The sequence below is a fragment of the Gavia stellata genome, chromosome 4 (assembly GCF_030936135.1).
Source record: "Gavia stellata isolate bGavSte3 chromosome 4, bGavSte3.hap2, whole genome shotgun sequence".
NCBI classification, from domain to species: Eukaryota; Metazoa; Chordata; class Aves; order Gaviiformes; family Gaviidae; genus Gavia; species Gavia stellata.
In genome coordinates, this window is record NC_082597.1 from 57,812,328 (window position 1) to 57,831,559 (window position 19,232).

The 19,232-nt window shown below is 59.6% G+C and overlaps 2 protein-coding genes across 2 annotated transcripts; both read left to right on the top strand.

Annotated features, from left to right (window-relative positions):
* The first annotated feature begins 2,934 nt into the window (after positions 1–2,934).
* LOC104264688 (extracellular serine/threonine protein kinase FAM20C-like) lies at positions 2,935–8,090 on the top strand. Its single transcript, XM_059816935.1, has 10 exons — positions 2,935–3,413; positions 4,893–5,068; positions 5,156–5,234; positions 5,739–5,831; positions 6,015–6,130; positions 6,441–6,621; positions 6,720–6,829; positions 7,501–7,582; positions 7,712–7,771; positions 7,856–8,090. The coding sequence occupies exons 1-10, from the start codon at positions 2,935–2,937 to the stop codon at positions 8,088–8,090; spliced, it is 1,611 nt and encodes a 536-aa protein (XP_059672918.1).
* Positions 8,091–10,445: 2,355 nt separating this feature from the next.
* SUN2 (Sad1 and UNC84 domain containing 2) lies at positions 10,446–18,547 on the top strand. Its single transcript, XM_059816345.1, has 18 exons — positions 10,446–10,479; positions 10,946–11,098; positions 11,696–11,868; positions 12,030–12,164; positions 12,365–12,460; positions 12,646–12,739; positions 12,957–13,027; positions 13,291–13,415; positions 13,792–14,022; positions 14,107–14,184; positions 14,272–14,315; positions 14,779–14,944; positions 15,030–15,257; positions 16,318–16,402; positions 16,501–16,616; positions 16,808–16,975; positions 17,394–17,486; positions 17,601–18,547. The coding sequence occupies exons 2-18, from the start codon at positions 10,977–10,979 to the stop codon at positions 17,712–17,714; spliced, it is 2,139 nt and encodes a 712-aa protein (XP_059672328.1). The 5' UTR covers positions 10,446–10,479; positions 10,946–10,976; the 3' UTR covers positions 17,715–18,547.
* Positions 18,548–19,232: the final 685 nt, after the last annotated feature.

Sequence of the window (19,232 nt, forward strand, 5' to 3'; positions counted from 1 at the left end):
AGATCAATTTTCCTGCCTCTTGCAAGTCGATCCATGCTGGGCTGGCCTGTGTGTGTTAGAAGACAGACTTCCACCCTCCTTTTGCTATGCGACTGGCATGCTTTTGAACATGCCTGTAATTTTCAGGGGAGTATGGTTCATGGATTGGAGACAGTCCCTTGACCTGTGTTTTCCCACAAGAGACCCCTCTGCGGCTGATGCTTTGGAGTCTCTAGGGGCTATCTGGTTTTGACTATAAAACTGCAGTCACTTGCTGAAGGATTTTACCTTATGGATTTTCAGCAGAAAGATGGGGAAGTTGGTAACGGGTGGCTTGCTATTGTGTTCTCTTCTCCCTCTCATTTCTTGCCCCCTGCATATTGCTGCCATTACCCATCAAAGCATCAGGCTGAGTCAGATGTAGAAAAGGAGATGAAAAATGCAGGGTGATGCGTCGGTGCCAGCTGAAATTACCCTTCCTATCCGCCCGTCCTGGAAAGCTGCGATAGCAGCTCAGAGGGCTGTGCTTCATGACTTCATCCCTCCCTGCTGAGGGGAGATGGGCAACATCATTATCAGCTGCTGGGGAGTCCTGACTCTGTGCCAGCAGTGGAAATGTCCTCGGATGTACTGCTCCTCCTCCGTCCCAAGGGTGACTCGAACCTGCTGTGAAGGGGGAAGGCACTGGGAAGATGGAGGAAAAGCTGCAGGGGGGAGATGGGAAGAAAGATGCAAACTCAATCACTTCTCTGTGATGATGTCATGGCAACAAGGTATGTCGACATGCTGTCAGGCAATTGGGGCAGGCTTTGAAGTTCCCCAGCTCTTCCCTGTTACTGCAGGCTCATGTCTGACTCGCTGAAAAATCTTTTGGTTAATATTTAATGCTGGCATTGAAGTGTTAAGGGTGGCGAGTGCCCCACCTAATCCCCTGCCTCCACTTTCCAATGGGATGCTAAATCGGGGCAGGGGGTAGGATTGCAAGTTCCCCTAGCCTGGGGATGGGACTCCCGGTCTGTAGGGTGGCTTCAGCCCATAATGTCCCTGTCTGGCTCTAGGACTTGGGAGGGAGGTTTTTATCCCCCCGGCCCAGTTTGGGGTACTGGAAGGAGGGGGGTCTCTCTCCCTCTTCCCTCGGTCTCCCAGGGCTGGCTCTGGAATAAGGAAATCTGACCCTGCTCCGGGAGCTGAGCCCAGCTCCTTTGATGCGAGCAGTTAGCACGTTTTTTGTTGGTGGGGTTTTTTTGCTAAGCAATGACCTAACGATCCTGTGTTCCAGCTACAGCCCCTCCTATGCGTCTTCTTTCCAAACCGTATGTCGGGACTGGATTCAGCAAACCTCCCAGAGCAAGACGCTGTGTTCCCTTCCCCGGGGGAGCCATCTGCTCCCTTCCGTCTGCTCCCCTCTGCCCAGCTCCTTCCGCAGGACTTCAAGCTCGCCAGCAGGGCTGGAAAGCTCTCTTCCTCCTCCTCCCCATTCATCCGGGCTCCCATCGGCCATCTTGTTAGAGCAAGGCACTGGGAAGAGAGCGCAGGGCTGGCTGAATCCGGGGCGGCTGATGGTGTCAGCTGGAGGCGGTTTCCAGGCAACTGTCACGCTGTGGGACACAGCAAGCCGAGAACACCAGGAACACCATGTTCTTGCCGCACCGCCTGGGAGGGTGCCGAGCCTGGCACGGACAGAGCCGGCATGGGACGATGCAGAGAGGCCAGTGCGAGTGAGAGGGTAGTGCAGGGATGGCAGCAGAGGAAGGGCTCTCCAGCGTACCCCCTCCTGCCCGCCGCTCATCATACCCTCCCTGGCTTGGAGCGAGGATGTCCAAGCTGGCTGCTGGTACATCATGCAGTGAGGAAGGACTGTGTGATGTACAGGATTTCACGTGCCCTCTGCATCCTTTGGGAAATCAAAAGGAGGAAAAACATCGCTCCAGACTCTGTTCCCAAGCCTCCAGGCTTGTTGCGGGTGGTCCCATGCTTCTCTGTCCCTTAACAAATCCAAAGCTCCCTCCCTACAAGTCACCAACCCTTTTTGCCCACGCAGCCCGGCTCCGTGTCTCTGGGTGTCACTCGAAAAGTTAATTTCTTGTAAAAATGGGCTGCCCTTCCCTTCCACAAGGTGGACCCACCAGCGCTCGGTGGGTCCCACTGCCCCTCTGTGCTGATGCCCAAGGCAATAGGCAGCACCCCCACTCCTGCCTGCCTGCCTCCCCTGCCTGCTTCAGAGGCCCGGAGAGCATCCCTGCCTGTGAACCTCACCTGCCTGGCAGTCCTTCCTTACACAGCCAGCCCAGCTTTCCCCCTCCCAGCGATGCTGATACTCACATCCCCTTTGTTTTACCTAATTTGAGTGGTTTCTGAAAGGGGCGTTGAATACAAGTGATTTTGAATAGGTGGGGGAGGGTGATAAAATTGCTCCAGCTGAGCAGCAGGAGAAAAACTCTCCTGGATTACAAGTGTGTGGATATGACGGACATGGTGAATGGGGTTGCGTAGTGCTGGGCAGGGTGGGTGCTGCAGAGGGGCACAACCGCTCTAATGCCCTGTATACCAAAAACTGTTTTGCAGCCCCGTGCAGGTGACAGCATAGAGGGACGGGATGGTGTGTGGGATATCTGCAGCCATCGCTGTCCCCAAGCCAGCCTTGCAGCTATTGATTTGGAACTTGACCCGTTCACGCTAACCTTGGCGGTGCCAGCTCACCCCTTATCAGCACTGATAAACCCCACTGCAACCTCCCGCCCCGTCCTGCTGCCAGCCTGGCAGCATCACCCTGCGAGGTGCCACGGTGACAGATCTTTCCTGCAACTCTACACTTGCACCGGTTGTTCTTTTGCTGCGATGCTCTAAATCCAGGACGCCTTGCTCCTATTTTTGCACAGACGCTGTGGCCGCACCAACTCTCTTTTAGCCCTGGGTGGGTACCCGGCCCTTGCTGAGCGTCTTGGGAGAGGAAGGATGCGGCGCCGGCTGCAAATGCTTTTCCAAAGGAAATTCAAAGTCATCCTCCTCTTTCTCCTGCTCTTGGCCCTCCTGATGCACCTGGTGATGGATTTGGCTCTCCCCACAGCCCTCAGGCCCTGCGGCTGCAATGCTAAAGCACCGAAAGCCTCAGGTGTTCCGTCAGGCAGCCCCGTTGTGGTCGGCCCCAAAAAGCTGAGCCTGCGAATCCTTCAGGATTTCAGTGGCAGCAACGCCTCCTTGGAGAAAAGCTCCCAGCCACAGGGAGCAGGGCTGCACGCAAAGGCTGGAGACCTGGGGGTCCGGCACCAGCACGGAGAGGGGAATGCAGGGCGGACCCAGGGATCAAAGCTGGTGGCGCTCTTTGAGCATCCCCTTTACAACATCCCAATCCCGGAGGTGACAGAGAAAGACAAGCTGTTTGTCGTCAACCCTATGGAGAAGTTCAGCCTGCACAGCAGCGGGAGTGATGAATGGTGAGGAGTGAGCTCAGCCCTGGCTTGCTTTTGGGAGATGCGTGGGTTTGAGGGGACAAGCAGCAGGGACCAAACATGTAGTTTCCCAGCATCCTACCCTGGAGGGGCCCCGACTGCTGAGCGTGCTCTTCTTGTGCCTCAAATCCTCTCTTAGCCCTGAATTTCTAGGCTACTACCCAGGAGCCTGTAGCACACAGCAAAGCCAAAGGAGACTCTTGAATTATTCATAGTATTATGTAGGGTATCTTTTCGGTGATCTCCTTATCTCCTTTCCTTCCCTTCCCCAATGCAGACTAGCCTTTGGTCTCTCTCTCTATATATGAGGAAGTCCCAACTCCAGACTTCTAACCAGTTTTATCTCCCTCTCCCGACACATTGGAGATGCAAAGCCTGCAACGTAGGTTACCTCTAACCGTGAGACCGTTCCTGCCCTGCATTTTGCAGGACATCGCCTGACTTCTTTAGGTTCAGCTGTATGGCGAGCTTACCGCTGCCAGCTGCCTATTTTTATCACTGGACTACTAACCTCTAGTTAGGAGGAAAGATATTAAAAGCTTTAGCGTCCATAACATGTAGCAGCTTCCTTACGGAAAGCACACCTTCCAAACCTGGTGGCTGCTAAAACTGGGAGAGAATAAAAGCTAGTGTAAGAGCTGGTTTCCACAAATGGGCATTTGCCTTGTCTCTGAGGACCACCTCGCCTATGGATAGCCATGGGAGATGTGTCTGGTTTGATGAAATTGGGGCACAGTCTGCATTTTCCTAGAGAGAGAGACATGGATTTGGGTTATAGATGCTCTGGGCTGGACTGTCCCATCGCAGTGCCAGTGGGTGCTGGTGCAAAGCAGTGGCAGATACCCCCGGGAGCCCACCTTGAATGCTAGCAAACTGCAGATTTGCAGGAGGCACAGAGACAGGGATAGTGCTAACCCAAACTCATTCCCCCAGGGGTGTGAGATAAACCCGTCCAAGGGGAACTGGGCATTGAGGGTGGGACTTCAGGTCAGTGCTGGGGATGCCTGGGAAGCCCCTGCTCCTCCACACTGTTTTATGGATGTGTGCGTGTCCCCAGCAAGCACATGGAGGGGTGTAGCTGGTTGTATTCCTGGGAGCTAATCCCTTGGGGAAAAACAATGAGACAAGCTGCTCCAGCAGGGAAATAAAGGTACAGATGAGAGGAGCAGGATCAGCCTGGGGATTTTCCATGGGGGATGTGAGGGAAGACACCGAGCCCCCTCTGGCCGTGTCAGCGGGACTCCCCGGCCACCAGCCAGGGGTGGGATCTGCCCAGGTGCCAGGAGCACCAAGGAGGATGCACAGGGTAGGAGGTTTTGCCACCATCCAGGGCTTGTCCTGGGCCTTACCCACACTTCATCCTCCATACGCTGGCTCCTGGGAAGTCTCTGAGGATGCGGGACCTGTTCCATCCTAACTAAATGCTGTCGTTGTTGTTGGGGTGGGGTGGCTGTCGGGCTGCAGGGTCAGCAGCAGTAAAGCCGAGACGCTCCTCCCGACAGGGAAGACAGCCTACGACACTTACCCTGCCTGGCTCAAATTCCATGTCGGCATCAACCGCTATGAGCTATACCCCCGCCGGGACCCCTTAATGCCCACCCTCCTCCGGGACTTGGCCACGCAGAGGATCGTCAGCTCAGGTACTACATCCCTGCCTGCACCCCTGCCCGCACCCCTGCCCCGCTGCCTGCTGCCTGCCTCCCTCATCCCTGTGTGCCCCCTTTCAGTCCAGAAGTCTGGTGGGACCCAGCTCAAGCTCATCATGACGTTCCCGAACTACGGGCAGGCCCTCTTCAAGCCCATGAAGTGAGTAGAGCCAGGGTCAACCTTGTACCCCACCCGCACAGTCCCGTTAGATGGTGAGGAGTGGCCAGAGGAGACCATGGAGGGACAAGTTCAGAAATGCTTCATGCACTGCCTCGCTTCAGCCCCCCCCTCCCAAAACTGAGGCGAGCGGCATAGTCCCCTTCCTCTTGCCTTCCCTGGTGGTGCTTGCCGCAGGCTGGGCACAGCTTGTGATGGGGTAGTGACCTCCAGTGGTGGGAAGTAGAAGGTGGTCCATGAGGACCATCCAGGACTCTCCAGTCCATGAGGGCTTCCCCACCCTTGGGTTGGGAGGAGGGGGTGCATGGGGGCCTGGATGGGGGGTTTGGGGCTGCACCACCCAGCAGGGAGAGACTGGAGGAGACTGGGTCTGTCTGTGTCTCCAGTGGCACCAGGGACACAAGGTGAGGGGTGGCTTGGAGCCAATCCCATGCTCGGGGTGACCCCGTCCATGGCCATCACCCCCACCCTTCCCTCTCCTCCCAGGCAGACCCGGGACCAGGAAACCTCCATCGACTTCTTCTACTTCTCGGACTTTGAGCGGCACAATGCAGAGATTGCAGCTTTCCACCTGGACAGGTGAGCGCAAGCTTTGCATCCAACTCTGCCCTTCTGTGACAGCAAAGTGGCAGAGAAACTGCTCCTTCATCCCACCTCTTCCTCCCCGTTGCAAGGGACACCTGCCTCTCACAGTGGTTTTAATAACTCGCTGTGAAAACCAGCCGGGGTCAGCAAGAAATGGTTCCAAGTTCTGTGTTTCAGGATCCTGGATTTCCGGCGAATACCCCCAGTTTCTGGCCGTTTGGTCAATATAACGAAGGAGATTCGTGACATCACCACAGACAAGAAACTGGCTAAGACTTTCTTCATCTCCCCAGGTGCTCTTTCATGTTGTACATCCTCTCCTGTGGCCACCTGCATGGAGCTCACCTGGAGCTGGCTGCTCCTGCCCTGGCTACCCCTGCACTGGGGCAAACCGTCCCTTTGGAGACTGCTCCAGCTCCTGCCGGGTCCCCTGCTCCGGGGCTCTGCTCCTCAAGGCCTTCCTTTCCATTGCTTTGCTGGTGGCATGTGGCCATGGTGCATGGAGCATCCTCACCTGGCTGCCTGCCGGACCACCCTGCATGGGAGTAGCAGGCTCGTTGCCTTCCTGCTCTTTGTCAACCTTTGCTTTGTCCCCATGGCCAGCGGGCAACGTCTGCTTCTATGGGGAGTGCTCCTACTACTGCTCCACCGAGCACGCCCTCTGCGGCAAGCCGGATCAGCTGGAGGGCTCCATGGCTGCCCTGCTGCCCGACAAGACCTTGGCCAAGCGCCGCTCCTGGCGCAGCCCCTGGCGCCGCTCCTACCACAAGAGCAAGAAGGCTGAGTGAGCTGGGGCATGGGGGAGCGGAGCTGTGGGACAGGAGGGTGCTGCCCCACGGCCACTCTCACAGCCCCGTCCCCCGACCCGGCCTCTGCCCACAGGTGGGAGCTGAACCCCAACTATTGCGCTCAAGTGCGAGAGACGCCACCCTATGACAGGGGCCATCGCCTCCTCGACCTCATCGACATGACGGTCCTTGATTTCCTTATGGGTGAGCCCCGTTGTGCCGGTGCTGGGGGCTGTGGGGGCCCCTTGGGACCAAGAGGCCAAAATGGCTCCATGTCTCACAGTTCTGTGCCCTGCGTGGTGTTTGTTGGCCAAATTGTTGCTCATGCTACAGAGAGCTGTGCTCTTACCCAAAACAAGAGCAAAGGGCTGTGCCATTAGGACACATCCCGGGCAGAAGTCGAAGGATGAGAGATGCTGGGGAGATCCCAGCTGAATACTCTGGGCATGGGAAGTGCATCCCAGCAAGATCCCACATGCAGCTCCTGGGGAGGTGAGGCTGGCAGCAATGGTCCCCGGGGCTCGTGCTGCCTCTCCCGTACCCGCGGCCGCTCCTTCCTCCCCACACTGTCCCCCCGCCATCATCTGACTTGGAGAGCTTCCCGTCTTCTCATCCCTGGCCGCCCAGCCGTGCCTTTGCTGTTACTTCTGCTCCATTTGCCACTGTTGTCCCTCCATGGGGCTGCCGGGATGAGAAGGGGCCTGGAGGCCCCGGGGGCTCTGCTCAGGTCCCCCACACGGCCATGGCACTTTAGAGGTGCCCCCAGCCCTTTTCCCCAGCTTCTGGGTTTTGGTCTCGCACCAGGAGGGTGCTTTGTGTCCCTGCTCCCACCTCCTGGCCCACCACCCAATGGCAAATTTGTTGTCCTGCCGCAGGCAATATGGACCGGCACCACTACGAGACCTTCGAGAAATTTGGGAACGACACTTTCCTGCTCCACCTGGACAACGGCCGTGGGTAAAGCAGGGGGAAGTAATCCCAGAGGTTGGGGGAGACCGCGGGTCTTTCTGAAATGCACCCCATGTTGGGCTCCGAGCCACAGGGCGATGCCGCCCTGATGCCCGGTGCTGGGCTTCTTCCCCGCAGCTTCGGTACGCACTCGCGTGATGAACTGTCCATCCTGGCCCCGCTCCAGCAATGCTGCAGGTAAGGGCCTCCCACCGCCCATCCCGGAGCTGCTGTCAGGAAGACGATCCCCGGTTGAGACCTCTCCCTCCTCATCTTTGGCAGCATCAAGAAGTCGACCTACCTGCGGCTGCAGCTGCTGGCCACCCAGCCCTACCGCCTGAGTGACCTGCTGCGGGAGGCACTGGCCACCGACCCCCTAGCCCCCATCCTGGCTGAGCCCCACCTGCAGGCGCTGGACCGTCGCCTGGGGAAGGTGCTGGCAGCCGTGGGACACTGCCTGGCCAGGGTGGCCCACCCAGACGAGGTGCTGGTGGATGATGTGGGGCCACGGGTGTGATGGGGGGCTTGGGACCCTGCTGGGTTGGGCTGTTTTGGCGCACTGCCGAGAGCGATACGGGGACCGGCGTGCAGCTCTGACCCTGTGTAGCGTCAGTGTTCAGCAGCGCCGGAGTCAGCAGTGCGATGCGCCAGGGAAGGGGACTGTAAGGACGACCGGGACGGGGAGGGTATTTAAATAAAAAGGTTGGCCTAGTGGAGAAGACACAAGCTGAGATCTCCGCCACCAAGGCTGCTTTCCCAGCCCCGGCCTGTCCTTGCGTGCCTGGACGTGTTGCTTCAGCCCTCCAAAGCCTTTTAGGAAAGGGTAAGGATTTTTCCCGCCTTTCCCCAGCAAGAGCTGCCAAACTCGAGCAGCTGACAAGCTCCTTCTGCCCCACCCTCCCAGTGCAGCGATGCCCTGAGGCTCCCCACTGCCAGCATAGGGAAACTGAGGCACGAGCTCCCAGCCGCTTGCCACTTATCCCCTCCCCGCTCTTCCCACGCCCACCCGAAAATCCCCACGGCTCCGGCATCGCCGCCTCTGACACAGCACCGGGGGCGCAGCAAGGGGGGACAAGCCCCACTCCCCTCCCCAGCATCCTCCCCAAATCCCCCGGGAACCACCGCTGGCTTCCTCCCTGCCCGAAAAAGTGGCTCTTGAGAGGGGACGGTTTGACCTGGGGCTATGCACCCTATTTAGTGCCCAGTGGCTCTAAAGCACCCAGCTTATCCCCTGAGCCTCCTGGGGGGGTTAATCCGTGGCAGGGTTATGTCAGCCGGGGCAGGTGCCGTTGCTACAGCCACCGCCAGTGTCCCCAGGACGTGGCACAGGGTTGGCATCAGCATGGTCAGAGATAAAGGTGCCACCGGGGAGGAGAGATGTCCTCTGGCCCGGCCGGTCGCCTGTGGAGCGATGGGAAGCCGCAGGAAACGATGAAAAAGGGCTGCTGGCGCAGCAGGAGAGGGAGCTGCCCTGGAAAAGCCAGGCGGAGATTTAGGCCAGAACAAAAAATGGGCTCGAAAGGGAGAAAAAAAAAAAAAGGAGACAAAGAGGATCTGTCCGCATTACACAACGGGGCTGGGGACTCTGAATTGGGGTTTGTTGCAGCGTGCCCCCCCGATGCTGGCAGCATGTCCTCCTGCCACTGCCCCGGTTTGTGCACCAGGCCCCGGCATGGGGAGGAAAAGGTTTCAGGGCTCTTTTGCAACAGGTTACTCCCCTTCTGCCGACTTCGTATTTTTTAACCCTTTCTATAAATGCCTTTTTGCTGCCATAACCAAAGCCGGCAGGGCTGTTCCCACACCGTGCCCCATGGACGCGGCCCACAGCCGTGTCTGGACACAGGTGGCCGGTTCCCCCCGCCACCGAGCCCTCCCAGGCAAATGTTTTTCCGAGGTGCCATCCGATTTAGAAACCGGGGCGTGGGAGGGCGGCTGCTTTCTCAGCCTGGCGAGTTTGCACAAGGTCCCGGCTGCGCCGCTGTGCGCGTTCAAGGTCCCATGGGAGCAGCCGTGCTTGGCTCACCCCCCCGCGCCGAGCTGGCCCGGCTGCCCTTGGGGGGAGAGGGGTGGTAATGGGATGGTAATGGGGCCGTGGTCCCGGGGAGCAGCAGAACTCGCCCACCCGGTCGAGGCGGCGTGGGCACACGGGCGTCGAGCAGGGCTGCCCCCGCCGCGGGGACGGGTTCGGCCGTGCCGTCGTGCCAGGTGGTGCGTGGGGGTGCTGGGCATTTCCCACCCCACCGGGGCTGGCAAACTGGCTGCCCCGGCAAAACCCGAACGGGGCCAGGGAGCCCCCGTTTTGGGCCGGCATCACCCATGGGACCTGCCCGGGGGCCTGGGGCTGCCTCTGGGCCTTGGTGGGTATGGCAGGGGGGAGCCCCCCGGGGCTGCGGCGTTTGGTGACCAGCTTCCCGTGGGCAGCCAGGGCGTGGGGATGGGGTGGGGATGGGCCCTCCCCATCGCCCCCCCAAATGGTTATGCTAAAAATAAAATAAAATAAAATAAAATAAAATAAAATAAAATAAAATAAAATAAAATAAAATAAAATAATACGACAATAGCAGCGATGATGATGATGATCAAAATAATAATAAGAATAAAATAAAAATAATAAAAATAATAAAAATAATAATAATAATAATAATAATAATAATAATAGGGATACCGAAGAGGCCCCTAGAGGCCGGGGGGCGGGGGGCGGCCCCTCCGCAGCGGAGGCGGTGGCCCCGGCGGGCGCGCGCGCGCGGTGCAGCGGGGCGGGGCGGCGGCGGCGGCGGGAGCGGGGGGAGCGGGGGGGGGCGGGGCGGGGGCCGCCTTCTCTTGCAAAACAAAAGGGAGCGGAGCGGCGGCGGGAGGCGTCAGGGAGGGACGGCGGCGGTTCCTTTCCTTCTCTGCGTGACTCGCTGGTGGGTTTGCGTGGTGCGGGGGCACGGGGGGGGGGGGGAGTTGCGGCCGGCCGGGTTGCGGTGGGGTTGGGGGGAGATGAGCCGGGCCGGGGGGGTGCAGAGGGTCTGGCGGGAGAGCGGCTCCGCGCGCGGGTGGGTGCGCGCGTGGGTGCGCGCGTGGGTGGCCCGTGGGAGGGAAGGGGAGGGGAGGGGAGGGGGTTTATAACCCTATAAGGGGAGGCGGCCGTGCTGGCGGCGGGGCAGGTGGCTCCCTCCAGGCACCGGCCCCTCCCGGCCCGGGGCGGCAGGTGCCCCTCAGCCGATTCGGAGCACCCCCAGCCGCACGGGGCACCCCACGGCCGCCTGCACGGGAGGGGGTTTCGGTATGTGCCCGGACCCCTGCTGCAGCAGTGGGGTCCCCGCCATTGGGGTCCCTCCAGGTGGGGTCCCTCCCACTGACGCTTCCCTCTCTCCCCGGCCCCCTAAGGTGAACCGTGACCTCCTCCCGTGCTGCCGCCATGTCCCGCCGCAGCCAGCGCCTCGTCACCACACGCTATTACCCTGGGGATGACGATGCCACGACCCCCAGCAGCTCCCTGCTGGGGGGCCAGCAGCTCCCCTTCAAGGAGAGTACCGGCAGGTTAGTGGGGTGCAGGGGTGGGGGGTCCCCCCTCCCAAACGTGGCCAGGGCACTCCGTCCCACGCCGCGGACTGGACACCTTCCCAGGGTGGGGGATCAGGGAGGCTCGCAGAAGGGAGCGTGACGGCAAGCTCGCTGTGTTTTGGCATGGCCACCGGCCACCTTGGCATTGGCTGTGCCCCTACTTTGGCAAAAGCCCCATGCTCCCTGCCCGTGGCACCTCTGCGTCCCCCCTGCCCTGGCACAGGAGGCTGCTGTGGGCGGCTCGGGGTGGCTGTGTGCCTCCTCCCAGCCACGGCTGCCTCCAGCTTGATGGCGGGAGGGAGGTGTGCTGCAAGTGCCGGGCCGGAAAACCGCAGCAGTGTGAGCGGAAGCGGTGCCCGCAGCTGCCTGGAGACAGGCAGGAGGGCCTTTTGCAAAGCAGCAGTTGCACCCTCTGAAACCTGCCGCCATCCGGGGCGGGGGGGGGTGGGGAGAAGTGATACCGTCTGAGGGTTTGGGGTGAATTCCCCATTTCTCCCCCACGTGTGCACATGCTCCTCCCCACCCCCCCCCATAACCACATATGACTGATGAGCCTGTTCTTGCCCCCGGCAGGACAATCAGGAGGAAATCGAGCAGCACAAAGCGCCTCTCTCCTGCCCCCAGCACCCAAACCTCCTACTACAGCGAGTCCCTGATGAGCGAGTCCTACCTGGGGGGCAGCCGGGGCCTCGCCGCCCTGGGCAGCTCAGTGCTGGACGATGCCCTGGACAGCAGCACGTACTGGGGTGAGCCTGCCCTCCTTCCTGTGGCAACTGGGGACCTCCCTGGGCACTTGGGGTGTGGGGGGGAGATGCTGGGACAGCCCCACAGGCTGGCTGACCAGTTGCCCCCTGTGGGGCTGGTGGTGGGTGGTTTCTCAGGAGGGGGCTCTGTGTTTTGGGGACAGGTGGGGAGCTCTCCACCAGGAGGAGAAGAGGCACAGGGGACACAGAGTCCAGTAAGATCAACGGGCTGCTGGAGAGCAAGACGTACGACACCTATGCCTCTTCGTCTGGGTACTCCTCGGAAGATGATTATGCCGGTAGGGATGCACCAACCTCTCTGTGGTGGCAGGGATGCTGGGGGAAATATTCCCAAGGAGACCAGCTCAGGGCCTGGCTGTGCACAGGGGGCTGCCATCCTCTTGTGCATGCCACCCCCTGTGCAAAGCATTTGCCCTGGGTGATGCACAGGGGTGCAGGCTCCATTTGGTGACTTACTGCCTCGCTTCTTCCTTTCCAGGTCACTTTTACTCAGGCCAGAGTAGCTCTGGGTCGGGGCTGGGAACTGCAGCATCCCAGGTGGGCTCCTTCCTCTGGCAGGTTCTCACCTCTCCAGGTGAGTGTGGGGGGGGTGGTTTTAGCAGCACCTTTCTTCCCTGCCAGCATCTCCACTCCCCGTGTGCCATGTCTGCTGTTCCCTGATCGGGTGGAGGGGTTTTATCCACCTATGGAAGCGTCCTTGGGTATGGAAGGGACATGTCTGCCAGGACCCTGTCTGAGGCTCTGTTTCTCTCCTGGCAGTTCGGTTTGTGGGGTGGCTGTTCTCGGGGCTGGCAGCTGCCTGGCACGGCCTCACCAGTGCGGTTCCCCGCCTGGGCAGCATCCCCTTCTCCAGGTGAGTGTGGCAGAGGGACACCGAGATGGGAGGATGCATTGGGAAGACCTGCAGGGCCCCAGAGAGGGGGTGCCCCACAGACCCCAGCGCATGTGGGGTGGGTGTGTTGTGCCAAAGCCTGGCTGGGCTTTGCTTTCCCTCTGGCCCCTGTCTAGATGAGTGCGGCGGTGGGGGAAGGTGGCTGCAGTCCTACAGGCACCTCTTCTCCATGCTCCAGGCGCTACCCATGGCTGAAGAGGTCCCTGCTTCTGCTGCTGCTCCTCCTGCTCCTTACTGCTGCTGCCTACGGTGAGTCGCCCTGGCTCGATCTGTTGCCCTGAGATCTGGGGCAGTCCAGAGCATTCCACTGCCGTACCCGGGGGATGGGATGGGATGTCCCTGAGCTCAGTGCTCATGGCTCCTGGTACCCTGGAGCATCTGCGCCCCTGTGCTGGGGCCTCCTGGAACCCCAGGTGATGGTGGTGGCTGAGCCTCTGCCCGTCCACCCTGTCCCCCACTGTGGCCCATTACTGGCCTGCCATTTTAACCACTTCATCCCACTGCATGCCTAGGAGCTTGGTACTTCTACCCGTATGGGCTGTCGACACTCAGCCTCCCTGCCTTCCCGTGGTGGGGAGCTGGAAAGCTTTCTTCCTCCGATGTTCCTGGGGCAGGGGACCTGACCACGCTGGACCAGGTGAGCCTTGGCAAAGGTGCGGCGGTGGCCCAGGTGGGGTGGGTGTCTTGCAGTGAGAGCTGGGACAGTGTGGTCTGTGGCTGAAGGAGCCCTTCCAGGGGATGGGGAAAGTGGTGGAGGCAGATGGTGGTTTCACACTGGTGGAAGTGGCTCCCCCAGCTTGTGGCCATCTCGCTCTCAGGGTGGCCCAGGGATGGAGCAGGGGGAATGTCTGCCCTCTCCTGGGAAGCAGCAGATGGATAAGATGCCACTGACTCTAGGGACCGGGTGGCCTGGGTCCCCTTTCACAGGGAGGGGGTCCCTATGGAGCAGGCAGCCCCCCGGGGGTCTGCACCTCCCCAGGGGGCTGCATCGTGCCCTGACTTTGTTGCCGCAGGGGCTGCGGGGGGAGCACCGGCTCCTGGCTCGATTTCAGGCCCTGGAGAAGCGCTTTGAGGTGCTGGAGGCTGAAGTGTCACAGTGGGAGCTGCGGCGGGGGGCTGCAGCGGTAGCAGCGGGAGGAGAGCTGCCCCCAGGGGATGTCCTGGCACTGCTGGAGGGGCTGGTGAGCCGCCGGGACGCAGGGCTGAAGGAGCATCTCCGCACCGATGTGACCAGCCACCTCCAGGTGAGGGACGTGGGGGGCACGGGGGGAGATGGGGGGCATGTGGGGCCAGGCTCTGATGTTCCCCCCCTGTTCTTCACCCTGCAGGGTGAGCTGGATGCCCTCCGAGCCCAGGTGCAGAAGGATTTAGACGGGCGCCTGGGGAAGATGGCACAAGCCTCTCAGGTAAGGGGATGAGTGTGTGGTGGTACCTGGGCAGGACATCCTCACCACCGGTGTCACAGGTCTCACCGCTTCCCCTTCTCCTGGCAGGAGATGGAGGCGCGCTTGCTGGAGCTGAACTTGGAGTGGCAGAGGTAACACTGGCTGTCCAGGCAGAGCTGCTGCTCTGTTAGGGGCAGGCAGGTAGCAAGGTGAAATCCCCACAGTGAGGCTTAGGAGGGATTTCCAGGTCTGCTTTGCTCAGGGCAAAGGAGAGGTTGAGAGGTACAGTCTTGGGTGGAAAAGAGGGATGGATATGTGGGTATGTTGGCAATAAAGTGCCCTGGCTGGCAGCAGGGCTCAAAGGGCAATTGCAGCAAATGACCTTTGCCACCACCATTTTGCATTACTGTGAGGAACACGGCTCTTCAGCTGAGGGACAAGCTGGGGATGCTTTCCCACAGGATGCAGTAGAAGTCATTGTCACAGGGATTAAAAACGTTTGGGGCTAGAGATGGGGTTGAGTATAGGTGATTGAGGGATGAACCTCCTCCCCCAGTTAGCAGAGGGGAGCTGGGACTGTCGATGCAAGGTTTTGTTGCCTTTCTCTTGGCACAGCTCGGTGCAGGAGGGCCTGCGAGGGAGCTTCCAGCAGGAGGTGGGCAAGCTGGAGCAGGAGGTGGCAGTGCTGAGGAGGGAGCTGACGGGCCTCAAGTCAGACCAGGAGGTGATGGGGAAGCATGTGGAGGGGATGCTGGAGCAGCTGAAGGCGGTGAGGGCTGATGTGAGTTCCCAGTCCCCACCCTGTTCGGCAGAGGAAGGCACAAGGGTTCCTGCCCCAGGGCTGAGCTCTATCCGCACCGTTCCAGGTGGAAGCGCAGTTCCCGGCATGGGTCAGTCGGTTCCTGTTGCAGCCCCAGCGGGATGGCACCACCAGCCTTGTCCTCCAGCGGGAAGATTTGCAAGCAGAGCTCCAGGCCCTGGAGCGCAAGATACTGGCGAAAGTCCTGGAGGACCGGAGGCTGTCTGCGTGGGATGCTCAGGCCGGCATTGGAGTGGCCCTGCGGCAAGGGGGGACCACAGGGGTGACAGAGGAGGTGAGATCTGGCCTGAGCCCCAGGGACATGGTGGTGGCCACAGACATGGGATTGGGAGGTGTGGGGGAGAGCTGGCAAGAGTGCCTGGCAGATGACTGAGCCATGGGGGAACAGCCCTTACAGCTGGGACGTCAGTCCTGGGCTCACATCCCACCTGGCAAGAGCATCCCTGAAACTCCTTCATCCTTTCTCTGCCACCAGCCTCCCCTGGGCTGTGCCTGCACCCTGCCCTGGAAGGGGTCGTAGGCGGTGATATCCTCACGCCTGTGAGACTCTTTCTGTCTTAAAATCCAAGTTTCTGCTGGTGTGTCTTTCACCCAGAAGGCAGGGCAGGTGGCAGCAAGGTTTCTGAGGGTTAGCATCTTGCTTATGTCCCTCCTTCAGCAGCGCCGCTGAGTCATTTGGGGCAAAGCATTTCAGCAGAATGACACCAAGGGAAAAAATGAGCCTGCTTGATTTGGAAAGAGTTGTTGGCAATTCCCTGCGGAGGTAGTGGAGGGGGAGGGATCAAGTGGGATTAGCAGTCCCTGCAGTCTGCACAAGCTTCATGTACACCATAAAGTTTAGACCCACAGTGGTGCTGCAGAGTCCCAGCTCCTGGGGCTGGGTTTGGCTCCAGAAGGATACTCCGGCCAGCTACCCCTTTCCTGGATGGTGGGGAGCTCCTATCAATCCTGCAGGACTGGGCAGGAGGCACCAGCAGATGGTGCTGGGGAGGACCGGGTGGGCTGTCGGGTTGTTTCTGGTACTCCCTGGGGGATACCCCTCCTCCCCTGGGGCCAGCCCCTCTTTCAGGATGGGGATGGGTGAGCCCAGCGTGCCTGGGTGCTGCCCCTTCATTGCACAGCTCCTCTCGTCTGGGATATTTTTAGCAACCTCTAATGAGGCTTTCCAGTCAAATGTGTGTCCTCTCGTTTTTGCCGTGGTGGTGATTCATCCCCTGGCTGTTTTGCGGGAAGGTCCTTGCAACCTCTCCGTCACCGCAGGGTGGAGGTGGGTTGCGGGGCAGGAGGCCCACCCAGGCCCTTCACCGCTCTCATGCCCTCTGCTCCCACCGCAGCAAGTGCATCTCATTGTGAGTCAGGCCCTGAAGCGCTACAGCGAGGACCGTGTGGGAATGGTTGACTACGCCCTGGAGTCAGCAGGTGGGTGGCGGGGGGCTCTTACCCTCCCTGGGACAAGCCAGCTATCTTGGGGAGGGGCGTCATAGCGCTTACCTGCTGCCGTCCCTGCTCTGTCCCAGGAGCCAGTGTCATCAACACCCGCTGCTCAGAGACCTATGAGACGCGGACAGCGCTGCTGAGCTTGTTTGGCATCCCCCTGTGGTACCACTCGCAGTCCCCCCGTGTCATCCTGCAGGTGGGCACCCCTGAGGCGAGACCCTACTGAGGGAGATGACTGGCTGGGCTGGTTCTTGCATGGGCTTCATGGGTTTTATTGGGCTCTTGCTGTGGCTCCAGGCAAGCAGCCAGGCTGATGTCGGGGCCGGGGGCGATTGGAATGGCACTGATGGTGATAACATTGCTGGTGTCTCACTCCTGCGCTCGTAGCCAGACGTCAACCCTGGGAACTGCTGGGCATTTCGTGGGTCCCAGGGCTTTGCCATCATCCGCCTCTCCAGCATCATCCGCCCCACAGCTGTGACACTGGAGCACATCCCGAAAGCCCTCTCGCCGCAGGGGACCATCCCCAGCGCCCCCAAGGACTTTGCTGTCTATGTGAGTGCCCTCGGCCAGACCCAAGGGAGGAGCGGGGGGACGCAATAGGAGGGTGCCGTGGTGGAGGGGAAGGCTAGCAAGCTTCATACCTGGCTGTGGGGTGCTCTGGGGGATTGGTCTTCTGAAGAGGAGGAAGAAGCAGTACTAGGTTGGAGAGGGGGAGCACTGGGCTTCAGGAAGGGTTTTGGGGGACACTGGGAGAGAGGGGATTACGTAGGTGTAACTCTTGGTCTCTACTCCCTCCTCCCCCACTGGCCCCCATCCCCACTTGTCTGTTTTGGCCTGGAAGAGCAGGAGCGGGAGCCAAGCGTGCTTGTGTCTCCCATTTCTCTCTTCCACCCTGGGTGTGTTCATCACCTCCAGTCTTCCTCTCTGATCACCCCTGGTTCTCCCTTTCTGCCTCCCTGCCCCTCTGTAGGGCTTGGAGAAGGAGGGAGAGGAGGAGGGCCTTCTCCTTGGGCAGTTCACCTACAGCCACGACGGTGACCCCATCCAAACGTTTTACTTGGAGGTGAGTGCTTTGCCATTGGAGCGCCTGATCCCAAGAAGAAAATGGGGCCCCTAGGGTCTCTGAGCCCTCAAGAGCTCTCAAGGGCTCAGGTTTTTCCTTCCTCCTCTCCCCAAGGGTGACACTGTGGGCATGTACCAGCTGGTGGAGCTCCGGGTGCTGAGCAATTGGGGCCACCCTGAGTACACCTGCATCTACCGCTTCCGTGTGCACGGGGAGCCAGCGCACTGACCCCTGGCTCCTGCGCGGCACGAGGATGCTGCTGGGCTGACAGCAGGAGGGGATTCGTCTGGTTCGCCACTTCGCACGTAGAAATCCTGGGATGTGCCAGCAGTTGCCCTGGGAAGCTGCTCTCCACTCCAGGGAGGAGAAGAGCTGTGTTTAAGGGGTGAGGCTTTCACTCTTCCAAGGACTGGGGTGGTGAGGCAAGAGCATCCCCCATGGGTCCTAGCGCAGCCTGGCTTGTTTTCAGTGCATATTGGACATTTTTAACTTTTTAAGCTAATTTTTTATCGGGTCTGCACAACCCCTTTTCCCCATTGTCACGCTCCTCTCTGACGGCGTGCTTAGCGTTGCCGGGGCTTGGGAAAGGGGTATGTAATTTTGCGACGTGCTTCACGCGGGCTTGGGTTGCGATACGGTGCACAGGACCGTGGTGACTGGCTCGGTGCCACCAGAGTAGGTAGGAGCCACCAGTCACGGCCACAGAGTCTCTCCCTTCCACATGGGAGTCATTTCTCCTGCCTTGGCGTTGGTTTAGGTAAAGGTCTCCAGACCTCTGATGGGCCGGCAGAGGGGAAATAAGACAGTATTAACAAAGTATTAACTAACGGTTTGGGGCAGCAGGAGGGGAGAAATTTGGTATTGCATTGGTGGCAGAGCCCATGCTGATGCTGCCATCCATCTGCTCAAGCCCTCCTGCTGCTAGCGGCTGTGTTGGGTCTTGGCGATGCTGTCAGCCCCTGGGCTGGCTGGCTCCCTGGTGTTAAGCTTGATGCTATTGAAAACTCCTGTTGCCTGCTTCCCCTTTTGGGTTTGTTCTGGGGGTTTTTTTGTGTGTTTTTTTTTTTTTTCTTTAAAGCGGGTGGGGAGGGCGTTTATTTTCCAATTGGGGTGTTGGGGATTTCTTTTTTTTTTTTTGTAGCCACAAAGGAAACAAAGACTTTTTCCATGCTATTTCTACTTAACCGGAGAACATTACGTGGTGCTGCTTGGGCAAGTGGCTTGGATGGGGAGAGGGCTAGAGCTTTGTTTAGCCGGAGAATAGTGCATATAGTAGGATAAGCTAGAATAAGATGAGGAGAGCTGTTTAAAATATGGCCCTTGGTGGTGGTGGCTTGGTAGCTGGACCTGGGAGACAGGGTCCTCTGTGGACTGCTGCTTGGCAGGAAGCCGGAGGCACTCCTATCCTCATGGCTTCAGAGATGTGCTCAGAGACTGCAACATGTGGCTAGAGCTGCTCCCCCATGGCTGCATCTGTATATAGGTGACTGCAGCGAGTGGGAGCACAGCTCTCTCTGTGCCTCAGTGGTCTGTTGGGTGGGAGACGTGGGACAGAGGGGAGACCTCCTTCTCCAGGGGTTGCAGGTGCCAGCATGCTTCTTCACCTCAGTGGGCTGCCTCTGTCACCTCCCGGTCCCCAATGGCAATGGCTACCCCAGGCTGACCTTTTCCTTGGAAGGACTCCCTTTCCCTCCTGCCTTCTCTTTGTTGGCATTGCTCAGCTCCCCCAGCCCTGGCTGCAGAGGA

Bases quoted from the DNA above. Each gene is read 5' to 3' on its own strand.
- LOC104264688 (XM_059816935.1), top strand. From the start codon at position 2,935: ATGCGGCGCCGGCTGCAAATGCTTTTCCAAAGGAAATTCAAAGTCATC. The intron at 6,622-6,719 runs GTGAGCTGGGGC...CTCTGCCCACAG, and splicing joins CACAAGAGCAAGAAGGCTGA to GTGGGAGCTGAACCCCAACT. The intron at 7,772-7,855 runs GTAAGGGCCTCC...CATCTTTGGCAG, and splicing joins CCGCTCCAGCAATGCTGCAG to CATCAAGAAGTCGACCTACC.
- SUN2 (XM_059816345.1), top strand. From the start codon at position 10,977: ATGTCCCGCCGCAGCCAGCGCCTCGTCACCACACGCTATTACCCTGGG. The intron at 11,869-12,029 runs GTGAGCCTGCCC...TTTTGGGGACAG, and splicing joins GGACAGCAGCACGTACTGGG to GTGGGGAGCTCTCCACCAGG. The intron at 15,258-16,317 runs GTGAGATCTGGC...CTCCCACCGCAG, and splicing joins CCACAGGGGTGACAGAGGAG to CAAGTGCATCTCATTGTGAG.